We start from the raw sequence: 22,992 nt of genomic DNA on the forward strand, positions 1-22,992 counted from the left end.
ATTATTCTGAAATGGACCAATCTGCACAATGACTACTTTTACTGTCGCTACTTTCACTATATTTTGATGATAATACTTTTTTACTTTTAATTGAGGAACATTTTGAATGCAGGACTTTTACTGTAACAGAGTATTCCTACACTCTGGGACTATTACTTTTAGTCAAGTACAAGATCTGAGTACTTCTACTTTTACTCAAGTACAAGACCTGAGTACTTCTACTTTTACTCTAGTACAAGATCTGTGTGCTTCTACTTTTACTCAAATACAAGATCTGAGTACTTCTACTTTTACTCTAGTACAAGATCTGTGTGCTTCTACTTTTACTCAAGTACAATATCTGAGTACTTCTACTTTTACTCAAGTACAAGACCTGAGTACTTCTACTTTTACTCAAGTACAAGATCTGAGTACTTCTACTTTTACTCAAGTACAATATATATATATACTTATACCACCTCTGTTTATAGCCTATGAAAAAAACTATTAGAAATAGAAGGCTAAAGCTAACGTTAGCAGATAGTGACAATGTATGCTAGCTAGCTAGCTCAACGATTCCTTAAATAATATTACCACAGAAAAACTTTTCAGTTCACATCACGCTCTGCCGCTCCGACAGGGAGCTCTGCTCTGAACACCTGAACGGCCCGTTCTAACAGCTGTTCACCAGCGGTCCAGTCTGTGCCACAGTGACTCCGGACGCACAGTTAATATTAACGAACACACCCGTAGGTAATGTAGCTGCTGAAGCTAGACCATCATCTCGGAGCAGCAGGGCCTTATTATACATCCATGAGCAGAGCCGACAGGAAGACTCGAGCACACAGCTCGTACTTCATTATAATATATAAAAAAAGAACACCATGCGTGTCATGATGGCAAATAACAGCTCACGGCCGCAGATTACTCCGGGTCCCAGCCCCCCCCATACCCCAAAAATATTTTCATTGCAGATCTACATGAATCACACAAACGACCTATTTTGGATTCAAAACGGCGAATTTTGCCGAAAGGTGACAAGATTGCATCACTGAACATAGACAGAGCACAACTGAAACATAACATCTGAGATGTAACAACATAATACACTTTTTGGGGATGCTTGGGATGTGAGGAGTGAGGGACACGGCTTATAACGGGCGTGTCGCCTGGCAGGACAGGAGAGTGTGTGCACCAGTCTGCCTTGATCTATGAATTCATGTCCGTGACACTCACTGCTGCCCACAGCTGTTTTATAGAAGGAAATTCCTTCACTTCATGAAAGTGTTTTAACCACACACACCTCTACTACACACACATGACGGGTGTTATTTTCCCCATAAGGAACAAGTCGCTAAATTAACGGTAGGTTACTCTGAGTGACAAGCTTACAATTAGACACAACACTGTCATTGCAAGTGACCCTCAGTTAGTTGACTTTTAGGTTCAACTGCTAAATTTGTTACTGATAAAAAAGGGCTTCTACTGTACCTAATTACCTTAACACTAGAACCGCCAGAGGTTTTTGTATAGGCCTACCTAAACCCGTCAAATCCCGATATTAGAATTACATTTTTAACAACATAGGGTGCTACATAACACACTTTCAGGAAAAGTCACGGACTGGGAGACTTTAATATTTAATTGAAAAACAGTTACATTGCACACACACAACACACATCACACAAATTGACCCGATTGGCGGTTCTAGTATTAAATAAACTCACTAATTAATGAAACCAGTTCAATACGCATTATTTTTATTCTTATCATTCTTTATGAGCGCAGAAATAGTCTTAAAATCAGATCTGTTTTTTAAATGAAATCTGACGGCAGGCAGTTAGCTCTGATCAACTATGATAAATGCGCCGCACCTAATCGCTGGCCATTCAGCCACAGAAACTGTTCGAAATGGGGGGGAGCTAGGGGGAGCTTGGCTCCCCCAAAGAGGGAGGGAGCTCCCCTGAAGGCTGACTTTGAGATAAATAGGGGGAGCCCAAAACAATCGTGCATATTTGTGTCACACAGATTGGAAATGTTGAGTTTCTGTAAATAACAGTTCTTGAAATAAATAATAGTTATTGTTCTGTCTGGGTGTTGCCCTCTGTACGTGGCGGCACTGCATTCTTACTTACGTTGCTATGGTTATGGCGGTGATGCCGGCGCGGTATTTGAAATGTTCATATTGATATTTTTTTAACTCTGGCTTTGTAATCAAAAATAAAAAAATAAAAAAACTTGACAGCTCCACACCGAGGGAGAGGCCTGCCGATGCGGAGCCTGAAGAGGCTTCAACAACGGCCACATCCGCCGGCATAGTGACACTGTCTGTATTAGTAGAAGAGTGTTTTTATAGCAATTGATCGCATCCGCGCTGCTGCGCCAGTCAACAGAGCGTGCGTGTGACATATTTAGTAGCAGGATGTGCTCTGAAAAATAGGGCTCCCCGAAAGCAAATGGGTCATTCGAAAACTGACAGAGCTCCCTCTATACAAATCAAACTGTAGAAGGTGTGAAAGCACCTATTGTTTTAAATAATGGTCGGAATGTGACCTGTGAGCCTTCTGAATTACCGTGGGACAGCACATTCTAAACTAAAATGTTCAATCAATAAAGTAACATCTTATCTTATCTTAATAATATCTTCATATTAATAATAATAATAAATCATACAGTATGTGTCCGAAAGGGAGCAGGAGGAAGCAAACACAACAATATAGAAAAAATATACTGCATATTAAAGCAAACGATTGTAAAGGTTAAAGTATGAGCATAACAAATAAAGAAGTGTAATGTAAACATTTACATTCTAATGATGATTATTTAATATATAAAGACTATATATTATTGAATTACAAGATTAGATATACTTTAGTTGATCTAAAATATTGATGTGTTCAAATGCTCTTCAAAACACAACTGAAAGTCCATGAAACTTTTCTTTCTGTTTTTGTGAATGAAGCGCCATCTCCTGGTTAAAACCTGAAATTGAAAATCTGGCAACGCCCTCTTGGAAAATAGTGGGAGGGCTTAACATTCCTCTATACTGTTCTTTGGCAGGTCGTAGGCAGGAAGCTGTAAACTGGAGTCTGAAATGAAGTGCTACATCTGTATGTTAGTTTGAAAGCGTCTCCAGGCGTATAGCAAGTTAAGAAGCTTTTACAATTTTAGTCGAATAAATAACAACATGATATACCTTTTAACATAATCAGAATCAGTCAATTCTTCTGAAATATGCTTATATTTGACTGTCTTATAATGTATCCACATGTCTGGTTTTGTCTGCTATTGACATCCAGTGGACGTAAAGAAAACGACACAATGTTAAGGTAATAGTGTTATTGTTTCAGGCTACAGAAGCAACTGTCAACATCTCCTGATCTGCTTTTTCAGCTTGGTGCATTCTGCTTATCAAAAACAGCAGGTTCAAAACAACAAGACTTAAAGGTGCTTATTTTTGATCCTATTGCTTCAATAACCTTCAAAGTAAATCTCAATAAATGTATTTTATTTTGAATGCTTTTTCTTTGAGTGTGCACAATCTGTCATTGAGTTACTGTTCTATCTATACTCATCAATACTGACAGTGCCTGTTTCCCTCCCACTCCCTCTCCCTCCTGAAAGATCTCTTCAATGCTGCAGATGACTACTTTCCAAAGGTTTAGTGTTCAATAGATACATTAATCTGGTATAGAATACAGTTTGTTATATCATCTTACTGTTTCAAATAGCTGTGAATGATCAGCTAACATGACTAGGACAAACTAAGTGAAACACACTTGAAACATTTTTCATTAACAAAAATAGATCCTGTCAAAGCGAGCTAGTGATCACATAGCAGAGTACACAGTGGATATGATGGCTATGTCCCTAGCACTTCAGTGGATAGAGGAAATACAACCAATGCGAGTGGTCATTTGCTCAGACTAAGGAAACTGAGTAGCAACACCATTTTTGACGCTGTTAAACATTTATATCTGGCTCTTGAGGGCTCTGAAGTGAAGTGTACTTATTGCGCCAATGACAGAAGTCTGGAGGACTGGCCAAAAAGATGGAGAAAACCTGGGCCAGCCACACCGTGGGCCCTCGGACCAAGAACTCCACACCCCCCCTAAACTAAAAGGCAGATGAATAAGCTAAACTAATAAATAAATCCGCGAAAACTGGACTACCAGGTCCTCCAGGCTAAGAAGAATAAACAAAAAGACATGACCAAATAGAGCACTAACTCCTAACTAGTTAACTGACGGCTGCAGTGTCAGGCAGCAGAATGTTTCGGAGTGTCAGAGAGAGAGAATCCTTCTCCTCCAGCCTTCCTTTTATCCCTGTGATTAACTGGAGTTGGGAACACCTGGGCAGAGGCGGAGCCAGGGGCAGATTATGTGCGCCTGTGCAAAAAGGACAGAGAACACAAGGAGGGGAGCACATAACAATCATATAAGAATATAATCTCATATCTACTGTGTGTCTAATTCATTTTATGATGTTCCGTGTTTGCTGAAAATTGCTGAACTGAATCAAAAATAATATTCAACCTGAAAAATGGTTTCAAATACTTATTTTTCTTTTGAATACATCATTGTATTTTTCAAAGTTCAGGATACAAACTTGAACTTTCAAATAAATTGTATTTTTTTGAATGATCAAAACGTATGACCCTGAAATAGCTCCATAGAGTAAGAGCTACCAGAAAGGCACTGTTTACCTTCTTGAGTGAAACTGGGGTAGGAAAAATAATTTAACATTAGGTCAGGAAAGATCATAGATTTTTATTTTTGTTTTATTTATTTCATGTTTTTTTATTGATTAATTTATTTGTTTTGATTAGATCATAGGTTAAAGAGTTGGAATGATATGATGATTCATACTCATACACTGTAAAAACTGTGACCTAGTTATTTAATACAATGTTGGCAACAAAGTGACACTTAATATAATTAATTAGATTTGAAACACAACAATTTGATTAAAAAGTGCTAAATACATTTGAGTTCATAAAAGATAATTATATTAAGCAAATGTTAATTGAAGAAACAGTCAAAATGTGTTATATTTATTCATTTTAAGTGAGTTTTTATTAAGCAATTATTTGAACAAACTTAAGTTAGATTTACTAAACATCTGGTAGAATTTGATTTATATTTACTAATTATCAAAGATACATTTATTTTAATTAATTAACAATTTGGGTAAAAATGATTAACATTTACTTAAAATCTGTGTCAAATTAATTTAAATGTACTGAATAATATTAGATGTCACTTTGTTGCCATACATTTTCTATACCTAATCCAATCGCCTTCTTATTGGCACAGACATTATACACACTCAGTTGACAAACCACCAAGCATATAACTTACAGCAGGTATATTTATTTGTGCAGAATACAAATGATTTATCATTAATGTAAATTAAGCTTTTACATATATGCACACTTTGGTGCATTTGTAGATGATTAGGAATGTAAAACATGTATGAATGTATGTGATGTGTATAAATGGTGTCGTATTTTTTAACTTTGTTTTTTCTTTTTGTATTATTGTCTATATAATTAGAATCTGGGTTTAAAAGTCCCTCTGTGAGGGCAACAAGAAAACAAGAAAAAGTTCACAAAACAAATAATACAAATTATTTGTGCATACGAGTAAAACTGGCCGCCTGTGAAACAGGGCACAATATGTAACTAGGACCCCAGCAAGACAGGAACACAGTAGGCTTTAAAGTGAGATCCTTCTACATTAAACAACAGTGCAAGCCTCTAACAAAGCAGCACGTAACAGTTTTAACATGGCCTTAACATTTCCCCTTCCCTTAAGCCAGTAGCTTGTTTTTCAGGGTGTTCACTTTTGGAGACAGCTTTGAGCAATCCAGCTCAAGGAAGAGTTTCTGGAACACTTCCAGTGTTTGCCGGATCTCCTTGGGATACGCCAGATTCAATGCGTATGCCAACCCAATCAGCAAGGAGCAAGCCCTTGGAAAAGTCCCCAGAGCAGTCAGGACTTTGATGCCTTCCACCACAATACCGATGTCCTCGCAGTGTGAGAAAAAGTTTTTAGAGAGTACTTGTCCATGGACAAGTGAGTTTGGCAATTTACTTGTCCGAATACATTTTCACTTGTCCAGAATGGACACAAATTGGGGCCACTGGAATCTTCTTCTTCGCCATCGTATTTCACATTTTCCCACGGTTTTTACGACACCGCTCACGTGAGTGAGCGGTAAGATTTTACTGCATCACACATAGGGCTGGGTATCGTTTAGATTTTAACGATTCGGGTTCTGCTTTTCGATTCCAGTTATTTTCGGTTCTCGATTCCGGTTCTTTGAGATGGTAAAAATAAGTCCCATGACAAACTGGGAGAAAAATATATTTATGAAAACATTAAGTCAAATCTGTATTCCTATTTACAAATCAGTTCATACTGTTTAATTTATTACGGTTATTGAATACAATTATATAAACATAATCTCTGCATTGTTTTGTTAGTTCTAAGTGGTGCAGTTTAAGAATGTACAATTGGCCCAGTCTCCTCTGATGTTACACTGCAACCTGCCTGTGAGACAGAGTCCAACCACACAATCTGTGTGTCCAACACATGTCCTGCAACACACATGCTGAAACCTGCCTCTGAGACAGAGTCCAACCACACATGTCCAACACATAGGCCTAATAATAATAATAATAATACATTATATTTATAGCCTATAGGCCTAGCGCTTTTCTAAAACTCAAAGACGCTTACACATGTCCTGCAATACACATGCTGCAGCTGCCCAGCTGCTCACTGTTTGTAAAAGTAAATAGATAGTATTTTAATTTCAATAATTTCTATACCCTGCTTCATAAACAATACTGACATCCCTGTGCTCCTCCGAGTATGGGGGTCCGGGGATATGATTACAGCGCGAGGACACAGGGAGGCTGCTTCACTTCATAAAGGAAATGGCGGTCAATATTAACAACAAAGGAGTTAAAAGTCCTAATAACCTTCATTACGTGTTAGAGAAAGAACATAAGAAAGTTTGACAAAGATGAGGCTGTTAAACGGGCAGTGAATCCGCTGTGTGTAGAAAGAGAGAGAGAGAGAGAGAGAGAGAGAGAGAGAGAGACGCTGAGCTGCACCATGCAGCGATCAGCTGATCCGGAGCAGAGAGAGGGAGCTGCGGTCCGCGGGGCTCGGCTTCGCCTCCTGTCCTCACAACTCTTATCAATCCCGGGAACGGACAATTGTTCATTGTTCCTACTCGGAACCGAGTTTTGCTTCCCAACCCTGCCACTGTGCTACACTTCCCGCCCCGCCCCCGTCTAACTGTACAGAAAGCGGCGAGATGCATTTCATTAGGAATCGACAAACAGAACCGAAACTAACATTTCTAAACGAACAATGGCGGACACGTCCAATTTGCGAATGAGTTCTGCCTTTTGTAAACTGAATCTATCAATAATATAACAATAAATCCGAGCGAAAAACGTCACTTGTCCGCCGGACAAGTCAATTGAAAGATCTACTTGTCCGATATTGTAAATAACACGTCCCGGACGGTGGGACGTGTACTTTTTCGCACACTGCCTCGGTTGCATTGCTCTTGGCTCTGTACATCGTCATCCTTGCTGCAACAAGGTCCTGTGACACCTTGTCTTCCTCAGGATCCTTCAATAGAAAAACATTTTTTAGTTTAGGTTCCCACAGACTGTGGTTTTGTTTGATCCTCTTTGTCCATTATAATCCATTCATACCGATCATTGTTGTATGATAGTACATTTACTAAATATTAGGGCCGGGACTTTAACGCGTTAATTAAGATTAATTAATTACACAAAAATTAACGCATTTTAATCGCACTTATTTTTGCACCGCGGAACGTTTCTCACTGGATGAGTTTCAGGGGTACCGATTATACTGGAGCACCAACTAACGTTCATGACTTCAGACAACAACAAACCACAGTGAACAATAGTCAAACATGAACGAAGAAGCTGATGAGACCGCTTTGGTTGGCCCCGTGGATGGGACATTTTGTTTTAAAAAACGGACGGATGGAAGCGTCGATAAGAGCACGGTTGTTTGCAAATTATGCAAAAAGGAATTTGCATATCACCGCAGCACATCAAGCCTCAAGTATCACCTCAATGCAAAACCTATAGCAGCTAGCGTGGAAGCTAGCGTGGATGTTAGCCCGACTCGGAGTACAAGGACCCACACCCAATTCGCGTTGATCAAACAGTGGCCTATGCAACAGAGAGATTTTATTTTTCATCAGGATATTGGAAGAATAGGAGGGATTGAGGTCAATCACTGGCACTTTTTTATTTTATTTTAAATGGTACACTTTATGTTGAACTATTTATTACGTTGTTGGTGCAACTGGCACTTTATGTTGAACTGTTTATTGTTTTGGCCAAGGTTATTGAGAGAGTTGGACTGAAATTGATTAGATTTTTTAAATCAACTGTTGGTAAATCAACAAAGTCTGATATGGCCTCTGAAGCAACAGAGAGATGTTTTCTAATAGTCAGGGTTTCCAATGTTCTGAATATACTTGTAAGTATTGTGTTTTACTTAAAAAACAAAGTGTTATAGTTTACAGAAGGTCTACCTACCTCTAGGCTACCTGAATCTCTGAAATGTACTATATTCCTAAATATGCTATTGCTACACTTTATGGCAAAAATTGCACTTTTCTGTTGGTCTTGGTTAAGTACCACCTTGAAAAAAATAAACAATGTTTTGTTGCTTAAGCTTATGTATTCAGTCATTATTCAATGGTATACTAAAATCCATGTGAAAAAAATTGCTTCTCACTGTTCTCTGGTCAAATATTTATGTGATTAAAAATGCGATTAATTTCGATTAATTAATTACAAAGCCTCTAATTAATTAGATTTTTTTTTTTAATCGAGTCCCGGCCCTACTAAATATATATTTATATTAATAGCATACAATTTATATTCATTCAATTAAATTGTTCAGTTTATTTAGGTTATTAAGTTCATTAAGATGAACAGAGACTGCACGCTAAATTTTCATGTGTGGAAAATAAGAGATTAAATACTTGCAAAAACACACTTTTCTGCAAGGTAAGTTAAAAAGTATGTGGTACTTTTAACAATTTAATGACAACATAAATTATTGTGTGAAAAGAGAAAGAAATCCATTAATAATTGTATGTCCATGAAACTTGACTATTGATCAATATCTATACATACATGTTCTCAAACACGATGGGCACCTTTTAAAGTCATCCACAGAAACTGGATCAATGATCAAACTGGATCTTTCACTTATTTTTAAATTGTCTTTCAACTGCTCTGTGAAAAGCACATAGCAAGGAACATGTAGTACCAGTTTACCAGTCTTTAAAAAAAACAATACACATGTGCAAGACAAGAACTTTACAAACTTACAAAGGACAATAGCCAAAAGTTACTGGGAGAAAAAGAGTTATGATTGTCTTTTGAGATTTTAGCTTGCCAAGAAAAGAGAGATACAATAGATAGATATAGACAGATAGAGAGAGAAAGAGATCCACTTTTATATTTTAACAATTCAACTTACATCATACTCTTTTAGGAGTTGGTCTGTGGACTTCCCGAGGTACACCATCAGACACCGAATTACAAGACCTCTGCTCATGTCGATGCTGGGATTGCTTGGAGCCTGAAATGACCAAAATAAACTTTATTGAATCTAATGGTGTAACATTTGTCCATTTAACTAAAATGTGTCAAACCTACCTAGGTTCCTTAGATAACTATTAAATCCCTATTAAGGGTCCTTGATGTGATTGACTAGTTTAATGAAAGGCTTCCCTTCACTTCTAATCCAGTCTACCTTTTTTTGTGCTTAAAACAACTGTTAAAAACATAACCATTGCAGGTCTCGGGTTTTGGTATCCCATTAACAACGTTATACAGAATCAGCGATATCAAAGCACTTTTTGGCAAGTCTCAAACCTGAACTTTTGGTAGTAAGCAAAATGTGCACCACTTTAAATATGTGCTCATGTACAATCTACTGGAATTCAATCGTTTTGCCATAAAGTCTACATTTATGATGGCTATAATGTTCTGTATTTTATGCAAAATAAACACATTATTGAGGATAGACATTTCCAACAATGTCAACAACTAAACTTAATGAATTTGAATAGATTCTGAATCTAATAACATTTACAAAACATTTCAAAAAGTCTCAACAATAAACAGGTAGCAAACATTATTGTCATTGTAACATACCATGAGAAGAATAGCCTGCAACTTCAAGCCCATGCTGCCTCCCTTGGAGTGGAAACGTTTCAGAAGCCTGGGAGTGTGTTCATCCAGCTTGGACATGAACTTTGAGTCTAGCTGCACCATTGTAATACTCTGAAACTCATCCTGGATCTAAAAGACAAATAAAACCAGAATTAAATCTTCAAATATTAGTGTACACGTATACTATGTATGTGCGCTGCACTATATACTACAGTCAGTGTGCACAAAACACATCAACAGAGGTTCGACACAAATAACACCAAATTGTTATTTATGAAGAAAGAAAAAACACAATGATATTCCTTACTCACCCGCAAGCAATAGTGTTCGTTTCTTACTGTGCTCAGATTGTCTGCTCTCCACACAACGTGGTAGCTTTGGTCGGCTAATGTAGCATGCTAGCTTAGGTCGGCTAATGTAACATGCTAGCTAGCTTGTTAAGGTACCTTAGGCTGAGTAAAAGTCGAAAGACATTACCTGGTATCTTAAAAGTCACAACATTACCCTGGCACATTAAGACATAACAAATAAGTGTGGTTTATTTAAAATTAATTGACCCCAGTCACAGTTTTTACAGTGTACAGTAGGTGGCGGTATGCACTATTTAAGTTGTTTGCAATCCCCAAAAAACGAGAGAAGAAGAAGAAGAAAAAAAAAAACGGGAGAAGACAAGAATGAATAAGCAAAGCATCAAACATAAAAGGAGGTATGTACAAACAAATGACCACTAAATCATCATTTGAATCGTTCAATATGTGTGCGTTATACAGCTTACTTGTTACTTGTATGCCAGCTTGTTGCTAGACAAAGGAATATGTAATAGAAGCTTTGGCTAACGGTTGCTAACGCTAAAACCAGAGGTGGGACCAAGTCATTGTTTTGCAAGTCCGAGTCAAGTCTCAAGTCTTTGCGCTCAAGTCCGAGTCAAGTCTCCCAGGGTTCGTACGGGTGCTTGAAATCCTTCAGCTTGAAAATTGACGTGGTGTTTTCAAGGTTGGGGAAGTGCTTGAATTTTGGGTATGGTGCTTGAAATTGAGATAAAGTGCTTGAAAATGTAAATGCTTTACTTTTACAATAAATTCCTGTCTGACTGAATAGTTCGCTTTTTAGATTAAAAGAAAAGAATTGCTTCGCTTCTACATATAACAGCCCCGCTCCGGCCTTCGCGCGCTATGTGCGCGACCTGCCAGTGTCTTTTTTGGTGTGAACTGGGCATTTTAATGAGAGTGATATAGATGAGAGTATGCCAGGAGGTTGCTGTTTTAACGAGCGTTGGCTATCCGAAGAAAAATACAAGCCATGGCTAAAACGAGGATTAACACAACGAATAGCCTCCTGCAAAGGTTGCCAAAAAGAAATTCAGTTGTTCTCGAGGGGAGAGTCTGCGCTGACGAGCCACATGAAAGGTAAGCCGTAGTAGAGCCTTTTGGCTTAGGCTAACGTTGCATGTTACGTTTGTTTAAGCTAGTAACGTTAGCGAACTCAATGTGGGATAATTGCTTATGCAGGTGACAATAATTTCAGAGGAGCGTGCCTATGTCAGTTTGTGCAACAGTCGCCATCCTGTGGTGTTTGAGTATATCAGTAAAATGTCACACCTTTGTGGTCTGTGAGCGCCCCCTAGTGGTCCGTGAGTATATTGGTAAAATTTCAGATTTGAAATAAATAAATACATTGGAGTTTTCCGCACTCTCGCGGGAATATCTCCGCAATGGAGAGAGCTTAAGTTCCACTTTCGGTTGCATGATATAGCCCAGTTAAACACCTTCATCACACATGTGGCCACTCGTTTGTACCATCTTCAGGCGATTTGTAAAAAACGATGTGTTTTTGGATATTTGTGGAGTTAGGTGGTCCTCGGTATGAAAAAGTTGGAGAAACACTGAAATATATATATATCTTTGTATGATGTAGAAAGTGTGTGCTCTGAGGCCTCGCTCTCTTCACACTGTGCTCGGTTGGTCACATTGTTTCAAAAGAAAACGTTTGTCCTAACCTTGGAGAGCCGTATGTTTATTGCCAACCTAAAAGGACCTAGCTTATTCATTAAGGTAGCACAGGTCAGAGAGACCCCATCGTCTCTTCCACAATTACCTAGGCTGAGCGGAGGGTCAAGGAGGCCCTGTTTTGGATAATACAGTTAAGTCTTGACAATTGGATAATTCATATCCTGAGAGGGTATTAATTACTCCTAAAGAGGTCATGAGATGGTGACCTTTCCACATCTCCAACATATCAACTAATCTATGTTAGTGAGTTGCTCGTGTTTAACAACAGACAATGGTGATAAATGTATTTGGAGTCTGCTACAATGTCATGTTTAGGGAATAAATAGTAGAAGTAGTTTTCCTATTTTCCAGTGCATTTTATCCTATTTCTGCAAATGACAGTGTGTAATATATGTGAGATGGGGCATTTTACTTCTATACATTGTGTTTTTCTGAATGTTTGACCCCAGATAGGCCTCATCCGTATCCAAATTCTAAACACTGTAACAATTTTGTCATGAGGGTTTGAAAGGCTCATCTTCAATCAATCAATCAATCAATCAATCAATCAATCAATCAATCAATCAATCAATGTTTATTTATATAGCCCAATATCACAAATGTTACATTTGGCTCATTGGACTTTACAGTTTGTACAGAATATGAATACGATCTTAGAGGTGTTCCGAGAGCAAAGAGACACATGGTGGGACAGGTTAATAATTTATGTTGCCAGATATTACAGAAATGCTTTAAGATGGATGTCAACTAAATACTGTGTGTGTGTGTGTGTGTGTGTGTGTGTGTGTGTGTGTGTGTGTGTGTTTGTGTGTGTGTGTGTGTGTGTGTGTGTGTGTGTGTGTGTGTGTGTGTGTGTGTGTGTGTGTGTGTGTGTGTGTGTGTGTGTGTGTGTGTGTGTGTGTGTGTGTGTGTGTGTGTGTGTGTGTGTGTGTGTGTGTGTGTGTGTGTGTGTGTGTGTGTGTGTGTGTGTGTGTGTTTGTTTCTTTGTATGAATATATGAAGAATGAAGACGTTACCATCAGATTCCTCTGGACCCAGTGCCAAAAAGATCAAGATATCCCAATCTAGAGTAAGAGACAATATTTTGAGATTATTAAATGTTTAAAAAAAAATACATGATAACATTTGCAATTGATTACAGTGCATCATAATAATATCAACCTTCAGTTTCTGAGTTTCTTTCTTTTATGATTTAGGTGCAGACGCTGATCGAGCAGGAGGTTCAAACTGCACTCAAAAAGAAAGGAAACAAACTTCTGGGTTTGATAGGGAAGATTCAAGAGCTTGATGAATCGCTGAACTACAAAAGCTCCATCCAAAAACTGGAGGTTGGTGAAAGCAGTGATTCAGCGTGCTTTACTTTGTTTTTGTTATCTTAAAGGGGCCTTCTTATGGTCCTTTTCAGCTTCATATTTGTATTTTGTGCCTCTCTCTGTATTAACATGCCTTTCCCATACTGCCTGTGCTGCTGCACCGTTTCTCACCCTCTGTCTGAAATGAGAGCCCAGGCTGCTCTGATTGGTTAGCCGGCTAGCTCTGTTGTGATTGGTCAATTCCTTGGAGATGCCCCGCCCCTTATATCTTCCAACGCTTCCAACGCTTCTCTGCCCATTGATTTTGAATGGGAGTGACGTCACTTTGCCTCTCTTTTCGCCAAACTGCATTGTGGGGAAGCGAAGCGAAGATTTACAGGATTTACAGGATTTTCAGGATTCAAAAGTTGAGCAATGTTCAACTTTTGAAGCTTAGCTGGAAGCCAATCAAATCCCGTTTATGCAAATCTGACAGTACAAGCGCTAGCCATAGTAGCCAATCAAACCGCGTGCAAGCTGGGAGAGCCAGACCGCAGTTCATTTCCTCATATTCCTAACGAGAAATTACGGAAGCAAATCACCCGGTTCTTTACGACCAGAACTATTTGGCGGGATACAAACCGGAGGAACCAGGCATGGAGGGAGGTGGCAGAGACAGTGGGTGAAACTGGTAGGTTTTCGCCTGTTTGGGGATTTTATATATATCAGGGCTCGACATTAAGGGCTGCCCGATGGTCCGGGGCCATCTAGTATTTAGCTCGGGCAATGAAGCCTCACCTGCTGGTTGCCTGATCGGGCAATCTATTATATCAGTATCATGCGGATCCAGTAATGAGTGATCCGACAGTAAAACTAAACATATCTATAACTAGTTACGGTAGTTTGAGAGGTAATTAAAATAGCTACGTGTGATATTCTAACCTGAAGTGTGTGTTTTGTCCGCTCACCGCTGCATGTGATCATGCGGAGCTGCGTGTCGACTCATCAGCAGCAGCTGATCTCTCTCTCTCTCCCGTCAGATTAGACTTCACTCGCGTTTATGTCCATATTGATCAGATCTAGCTAGTTCTAGCTAAAGATAGGACTACCTGCTTATTAAAAGACACCAAAACAATAAGTGTCGCTATGCAACTGGGTGAGGCCACAAAGTATAGCGCAGCATTATGCATTTGTTTACATGCCCACCGGAACCCCGAGGCATTATCAACAGATCAACGGACAATCAACCCGTACAGCACATCTCTTTCTCCACATTACGTGTTAGACATTAGAATGGACTATTCTTGTCTGTCACATACTCTTCTTTTCTGTCACATACTCTTCTTGTCTGTCACATACTCTTCTTGTCCGTCACATACTCTTCTTGTCTGTCACATAAGTGGCGCAACTGAAGCCGTATTGTGCTAAAGGGAAATTATTGTGACCGAAGAGATTTAGATTTGCCGGCCAACGGGAACGCTGACGTCGCCATTTTGTATGCTTCGCGGATGCGCTCGGCTACTCTCGACTGCTGCTCGGGTCTGCTCGGTCAGCTTCCGGATGAGGAGGCATTCGTTTGACCAACTTACAGTAGATAACATTACAAACATTTTTAACAGGGGCCATAATAGTGTAAATAATGTTTGTTTTGGCATTTACAACTGAATGTAATGTTTTCTACTTTTTTACATCTGGGAAGGCATTTGCCTTCATCAGATGGAAAGTGTCTTGACCAACAACTTAAGTATTTCTTATAGCTATGCAGGGCATGCAAGCAAGCAAACACAAACAAGAACAAACAAGTGAAATGAAGAATGAAATTGAAATTGTACAATGCTGGTTCATCTTATAATTCAGTCTAGAGAATGCACCAGACAGCATCTAAGACCTGCAAAAATCTAAATGTTCTAGGGGGAGGCCCCCCAAACCCTTCGTGGCATTTCATCCGCTCGCATTTTTCAGGGCAATCTCTATTGGGCTCAGGGCCATCTGTAAATTAGCTTAGATGGCCCACAGGGCCATCTCCCAAAATCCTTAATGTCATGCACTGTATATATATATATATTGCTCGCATAAAATCCCCGGTTTTTTTTGCTTTGTATGCCGGGGGCGGGAGATTCATGTGATTGGTTGTTGGTCGCGAAAAATCCCCAAGCTTTCAGACACGCCCACCTCCAAAATGTTCAAGATTTTTCAAAGCTGCTGTGTGGACGTACCGTTACAAGCCCTTCTATTGGGGGCTTGTAACAAGCGCGAGTGTTACATAGAAATGTCACTATGTTATTGAAGTAAACAAAGGAGTCCATGGAGGCGTTTCAGGCAGGGTAGGCAGAGTGTGTGTAAAGTAAATCTTTTAAGCTTTCTTTCTTCTTCTTTCTAGCTTAACCCGTTGTTCTTCCTAATTTGTACCCATTAGATTGGATCCACTTTAACCGTACACACGCTACACTCAGCATCATAAAATCACCTTTGTGTGAATTGTATTTGTTGTTCTGCCACGTCTTTGAACCAAACTTGGATATATTCTGCATATGTCTCAAAGCCTAACTGGTTATAAAGTATATCTTAAACCAGAAAGATGTTTCTCTCTTCCTAAGGAGCGGATGAACAAAGTAACCAGGAGATCGGAAGCAGCTATCGCCTCCATGATGAAGACAAAGAAAGAGGTTTGATGCACACACACACACACACACACACACACACACACACACACACACACACACACACACACACACACACACACACACACACACACACACACACACACACACACACACACACAACTTCAAACCCTGCTTTTTTGTCTCACGCAGTTCTATCTTTTTAAAGTTCCCATCATGTGCTTTTTTGGTTATTATTACCCGTCCCCTTGTGTGTTAGGTCGCTTTTTCTGCATATAAACGGTCTGCAAAGTCACAATGCCTCAAACTGCACCCTGTAGCAAGTACAACTCTAACACAGAAAAGACCTCTCTATGCTGCCTCAGAACGCCTCGTTGGACATTTTTCTTTTTCCATTTATTACTTCCGGGGCAGGTTGACGACACTCTTGACCAATCCACACACTCACACACACACTCACTCACTCACTCACTCACTCACTCACTCACTCACTCACTCACTCACTCACTCACTCACTCACTCACTCACTCACTCACTGTACTCCGTGTTGGTCCGCACACACACACACTCACGTGAGTGTGTGTGTGTGCTCATTGATTATCATATCCAGTTTGAAATGTAAACAGTAAAGACTGCCTCACGAGATCCAAACTATTGATTGCCTTTCAGAACCCACAGCCATCTCTGGATGACGTCAAGATTCAAAGGTATGTATGACCCAGTGGTAAAAACTCTCATGTGAGCCTGTGTACTTTTGCTTGGTTTGTATTTTGAGACATTTTTGATGTTTTGTTCCCCCCTGCAGGGCACACTCTGCGAAAGACAAGAGGAAAATCCCACCTGGTAAGATCTCAGCCATCAAGCCTGCTTTTATAAATATTTGCATTTGTGGATTGTTGAGTATTCGTTCAATGCAATTTACATTTTCAGTTGTGAAAAGCGGTACTGAGAGCATGGAAAAGAAAGTGGAGTTCTTGAATTTGAAGGTAAATATGCAGTTCATTTCTCTTGGAATAATTTGTTAAATACAAATGTTAAAATGTCTCCTTGTTTGTTAAGGAGAAAACTTGATTTTCACACAGTTAATTGTAGTTTGCTCATTCATTGAAAAGAGGAGGGGTTTATGCTCAAATATTCTAATATCGCGGTTTACCTTTCTCTCTGTCCAGACATTCTCAAAAAGAGCGTTGACAAAGATGCAAGAAGAGAATGAATGTAAGAGATTTTGATTTATATATATATATATATGTATGTATGCATGCAGATGTTGGAATAGCTCAATTTTAAACTAATGTAGCTTCTAATGATATTATTTTCCATGCATGGAGAAAAAACTGAGGAGATAAGCTGCTACAATGAACCAGATGAAATAATATGAGTCACCGCCTACATGAACTAATAACCACACCCTTTTTTTCTACTCTCTCCTGTCCCTTCTGTTACTTGTCACTGCAAATAATCTGTGTTAAGCTTTGAAGGCTGTCATAGCAGATTTAACTGAGAAGCTGTCTCCTCCGGTTCCTACTCCAAACGGCTCTTCTGACTGCAAAGTAAGATGCTTCATTATTTGATTTATCCTTTCCAAATGATTAGGCATAAATACTGTATGCTATCAGTAACAATCTACACAAGCAAGGGAAAGATGAGATCTCCTTTCCTAAAAATAAATGTTTTGTTAATGTTTTTTGTCTTTAATTACTCACACTAATGTATGTTATGTAATGTAGGGAATTCACAGTATTAAGGAAGAGGCGGAAAACCCCCCCACTGTAGAGGAGTCGAAGCAGGCGTTGGAACCAAAGGCTGTGGAGGTGAAAGTGGAAACTTTTTCTAGTGACCACAGCAGTCCCAACCAAACCAACACCGAGCAGGTATTACACACTCACACAACAAAATAACAACTCACTTGATTGTTCGCTACTCAAATTCACCATTTCTGCCTTTCTGCCTTTTCTGACAATGAAGGGCAAACTCTCGTATCCTCCTCTGCCCCCAACAACCTTCCCCTCCATCCTAAGCATGGAGAGTGCCTCATACAACCTCCCCGGGAGACCAATAGTGAATGTGGCTCTCATAGAGAAACCCGCCGGCGTCTCTTTGCTCTGGAGAGTGGAGGATAAAGACCCCAGAGACCCGCCCATGGATAGTTACGGGTGAGAAACAGCACAGGATGAGGGATTATGGAAGAAGGTTTCATGCCTGCTACCTAATCCCGTGTTTCCACTACATGTTACAACACAACACATCTCTACTAACCCAATCCCTCTTTTTTTTTTTTTTTTTCAAGTATTAAAACTTGTGTAAACTATTTTTTTTGTACACTGCAGATCATCTCTACTGATTCATTGGGCATCCTGCAGGAATTCACCTTTTTTTAATTCAATTGATAAATCCACTCGTTTCAGCTCTTGTGGCATTAAACAATTTAAAATGTTTATTCTTGGCAAGCAGAGTACTTGATTCGGACAACACTTGACATAGCAGATTACCATCATAGCTCTACAATCACACACCATCTTTTCACACATCTGTCTTGAGTAATATACTGCTTATGTCGACATATGACCACCAGATGGAAGCATGTTTCAGCCAGTGACTACAGCTTTCCTTATAAAATGTCTCAGCTTACCCACTTTTATTTTGTCTCTCTGTCCCTGATGCAGCCTCTTCATGACTATGGAGAAGGTTAAAGGCAGTGGCGTCTTTCCATGTTGGGCAACCCTTGGTGAGATTGCAGCCGGCCCACTACCCATGTGTGTGATGATCAGCCAGTACAAGCCCGGCCACACGATGTGTGTCGCTGTGATTGGGAAAGACAAGTTTGGCCGGTACGGACCTTATAGCGACGTTGTAAAACATATCGCTATGTGTTGATTAAAAAAACCCACTGTTGACTCTTTTGATGTTTCTTTATCTGAGTTTGGGGTTGTAACAGTTAAGGGAGACCAGCATTCATTCATGCATACAGCTTGGACTTGATGGACCCTTCCGGTGCACAGTTGATTTTGTGATAGGAATGTGTTTGTGTTGTTTGGTCCACAGACTGGTAACTTTTTCATCAATAATGAAGATGCAGGAAAAAACAAGAACGTGAAGATTTTTTACTCTTATCTCGAGATACTTGAAAATAATCAAAATCATATTGGAAGCCAAGTTTGTGTTTGTTTTTCCAGATCATTTTGTGAAGATGTCATCTTTAGAGTGTTCGATTAAATAATAAGCCTCCTGTTTCAATGCAAGTTTTTTTTTGGAAGACCTTTTTTTAACCTATATTAAAATGAAAAGTAAGTTGCTAGCTCATGTCAAATGATTTCAAGACAGATCTAAATAAAACGATTATTTCAATGTGCAAAGTCCTTTGCAAATATTCAACAGCAACAACAGGATTCACCTCTAAGAGCATCTCTTGAGTATAATTGGTCACGTTTCGGTTTATGGTCGTTATAATTGTTCTGCAGTTTGTTTGATGTCAATGTAGATGTAATGTTCCTTAGTCAATGTAGATCTACACTAATAACCACAGTAACAAATGAGCATATGAGTGGTTGAAGCCTCGACTGCATTCAAGGGGATTTCCAAAAACAAAAGTAAGCTGTTTGAATATTTAAAACGATTAATCAAGTATTAATTCCACATTGATTTAGGGTCTGAGAAACTTTTTTTACAAAAACTGTGTTAGTTTGACAGCGTCTCCAGGCGTATATCAAGTTAAGAAGCTTTTACAATTTTATTCGATTAAATAACAACATGATATACCTTTTAACATAATCAAAATCAGTAAATTCTTCTGAAATATGCTTATATTTGACTGTCTTATAATGTATCCACATGTCTGGTTTTGTCCGCTATTGACATCCAGTGGACGTAAAGAAAACGACGCAATGTTAAGGTAATAGTTTTATGGTTTCAGGCTACAGAAGCGACTGTCAACATCTCCTGATCTGCTTTTTCAGCTTGGTGCATTCTGCTTATCAAAAACAGCAGATTCAAAACAACAAGACTTAAAGGTGCTTATTTTTGATCCTATTGCTTCAATAACCTTCAAAGTAAATCTCAATAAATGTATTTTACCCTCCTCAACAGCTAAATGTGAGGAATTTGCTCAGTTTTTTGAGAACAAAATAACTTCAATCATAGCTATTATCAATACTAGTGGAGGTGGAGATGAAACCGATCACAGTAGAGTATGTAATGTAACCATGAGTAACTTTACATGCATCACACTAAGCAAACTGTAAAACTGTCTCAGAAGCAAACTCCACAACTTCAGACATTGATCCTATCCCCACAAAATTCTTTATGCGAGTGTTTGATAGCAGCTCCAGTCCAGTCCTGGACATTATAAACACATCCCTTAAAACTGGCGTCTTCCCTGATGCCTTTAAAACAGCTGTTGTAAAGCCTCTATTAAAGAAACCTAAATTGGATAACAACACAGTAGCAAACCACAGACCAATATCAAATCTACCATTTATCAGTAAAATATTGGAAAGAATTGTCTCAGTCCAAATAAATTCCTATCTTAAAGAAAACAACATCTTAGTAGTATTTCAGTCAGGTTTCAGAACATACCACAGTGCGGAAACTGCACTCACAAACGTAATTAGTGACCTCAGACTCAACTCTGATGCAAACAAAATCTCCATCCTTATCCTATTAGATCTCACTGCGGCTTTTTATAGTATTGATCATAACATCCTAATAAATCGACTTGAAAAGCGTATTGGTTTCTCTGGTTGCGTGTTGAACTGGATCAAAACATATATCAGAGGAAGGATGTTCTCTATTAGTCTAGGAGGCCATGCATCAGAGAAACATGAAAGCCGCTACGGGGTTGCACAAGGGAGTTGTTTAGGTCCATTACTATTTTCTCTCTATATGTTACCGCTCGGCGACATCATCAGAGAGTATGGTATAGATTTCCACAGCTATGCGGATGATACACAATTGTACATATCGGCTGAACCAAATGATGTGACAGCCATAAACTCCATGACCAACTGCCTGACAGCAATAAACAAATGGATGAACGATCATTTTCTTAAATTGAATGAGGACAAAACTGAAGTCTTACTTGTTGGCCCCAAATCAAAAAGAAAGATTCTAACAAATAATCTAGGAAGCTTAACCTCTTGGATTAAACCGGAGGTTACAAGCCTCGGTGTCTTCCTGGACTCAGATTTGAACTTCAACGCCCATTTAAACAAATTGACCAAAATAGCTTTCTTTCATCTCAGAAACATAGCGAAGGTACGACCATTCATAAATCAAAATGATGCAGAGAAGCTCATTAATGCTTTTATATCTAGCCGACTAGACTACTGCAATGCACTATTCACTGGTCTCCCCAAGAAAGCTATTGGAAGACTCCAGCTCATTCAAAACTCTGCAGCTGGACTACTAACGAATACCAAAAGGAGGGAACACATTAGTCCTGTCTTAGCTACTCTACACTGGCTTCCTGTAACTTTTAGAATTGATTTAAAGGTGCTTCTCCTCATATACAAAGCTCTAAATGGACAAGGACCCAGCTACATTGCTGACTCTAATAAACTACACACCCGCCAGAACACTGCGATCATCAGATGCAGGTCTATTAGAGGTCACCAGAAAGAGTCATAAGAAGATCTGTGAAGCAGCCTTTGTAAACTACGCCCCAAAACTGTGGAACACGTTACCAAACAATATTAGGGAAGCCAATACGTTGGGCATTTTTAAAAGGCAGCTTAAAAGCTATCTCTTTACCAAAGCGTATTACTGATTTTACACTATTATACTGCACTATTCTCTGTGATTGACATTGCACTATTTCTCTATGTTTTATTCTCCATGTTTTTATTTTTAATTATTTTATCCCACTTTATGCTTTGCTCTTGCTGCTTGTTTTACACTGATTTCATGTCTTATTTCTTAATGATGTAAAGCACTTTGAACTGCAATCCCCTGTATGAAAGGTGCCATATCAATAAAGTTATTATTATTATTATTATTATTATTATTATTATTATTATTATTATTATTATTTTTAATGCTTTTTCTTTGATTGTGCAAAATCTGTCATTGAGTTACTGTTCTATATACTCATCAATACTGACAGTGCCTGTTTCCCTCTCACTCCCTCTCCCTGCTGAAAGATCTCTTCAATGCTGCAGATTACTACTTTCCTAAATGTTAGTGTTCAATAGATACATTAATCTGGTATAGAAGACAGTTTGTTATATCATCTTACTGTTTCAAATAGCTGTGAATGATCTGCTAACATGACTAGGACAAACTAAGTGAAACACACTTGAAACATTTTTCATTAACAACAATAGATCCTTTAACTAAAAGGCAGATGAATAAGCTAAACTAATAAATAAAGCCTCAAAAACTGGACTACCAGGTCCTCCAGGCTAAGAAGAATAAACAAAAAGATACCAAATAGAGCACTAACTCCTAACTAGTTAACTGACGGCTGCAGTGTCAGGCAGCAGAATGTGTCGGAGTGTCAGAGAGAGAGAATCCTTCTCCTCCAGCCTTCCTTTTATCCCTGTGATTAACTGGAGTTGGGAAAACCTGGGCAAAGGCGGAGCCATGGGGAAGATTATGGAGGAGGGGAGCACGTAACAATCACATAAGAAAATAATCTCATATCGACTGTGTTTACTGAATCAAAAATAATATTCAACCTGAAAAATGATTTAAAATACTATATATATTTTTATTTTGAATACATCATTGTATTTTTCAAATAAATTGTATTTTTTTGAATGATCAAAACATATAACCTGGAATAGCTCCATAGAGTAAGAGCTACCAGAAAGGCACTGTTTACCTTCTTGAGTGAAACTGGG

The 22,992-nt window shown here is 38.8% G+C and overlaps 2 protein-coding genes across 4 annotated transcripts; one reads left to right on the forward strand and one right to left on the reverse strand.

The window, feature by feature from the left end:
• Nucleotides 1-6,265: 6,265 nt before the first annotated feature.
• On the reverse strand, nt 6,266-10,843 carry LOC307017235 (uncharacterized protein). Its single transcript, XM_079646792.1, has 4 exons — nt 10,546-10,843; nt 10,217-10,363; nt 9,537-9,638; nt 6,266-7,631 (listed from the first exon to the last, which is right to left on the reverse strand). Exons 2-4 carry the CDS (start codon nt 10,334-10,336, stop codon nt 7,473-7,475), a joined length of 381 nt encoding a protein of 126 aa, XP_079502918.1. The 5' UTR covers nt 10,337-10,363; nt 10,546-10,843; the 3' UTR covers nt 6,266-7,472.
• A 48-nt stretch (nt 10,844-10,891) lies between these two features.
• On the forward strand, nt 10,892-19,055 carry LOC307017306 (uncharacterized protein). Of its 3 annotated transcripts, XM_079646866.1 has the most exons (12): nt 11,429-11,640; nt 13,246-13,312; nt 13,440-13,571; nt 16,133-16,201; nt 16,826-16,863; nt 16,962-16,999; nt 17,087-17,142; nt 17,326-17,371; nt 17,627-17,706; nt 17,884-18,027; nt 18,122-18,309; nt 18,820-19,055. In XM_079646866.1, the coding sequence occupies exons 1-12, from the start codon at nt 11,534-11,536 to the stop codon at nt 19,028-19,030; spliced, it is 1,176 nt and encodes a 391-aa protein (XP_079502992.1). In that variant the 5' UTR covers nt 11,429-11,533; the 3' UTR covers nt 19,031-19,055. The 3 variants fall into 3 exon arrangements, with proteins under 3 accessions (XP_079502991.1, XP_079502990.1, XP_079502992.1); XM_079646865.1 differs by lacking the exon at nt 11,429-11,640 and adding an exon at nt 10,892-10,940 and having other exon boundaries at nt 16,962-17,142; XM_079646864.1 differs by having other exon boundaries at nt 11,427-11,640; nt 16,962-17,142.
• Nucleotides 19,056-22,992: the final 3,937 nt, after the last annotated feature.

Source organism: Notothenia rossii (genome assembly GCF_949606895.1).
Source record: "Notothenia rossii genome assembly, chromosome: 8".
NCBI classification, from domain to species: domain Eukaryota; kingdom Metazoa; phylum Chordata; class Actinopteri; order Perciformes; family Nototheniidae; genus Notothenia; species Notothenia rossii.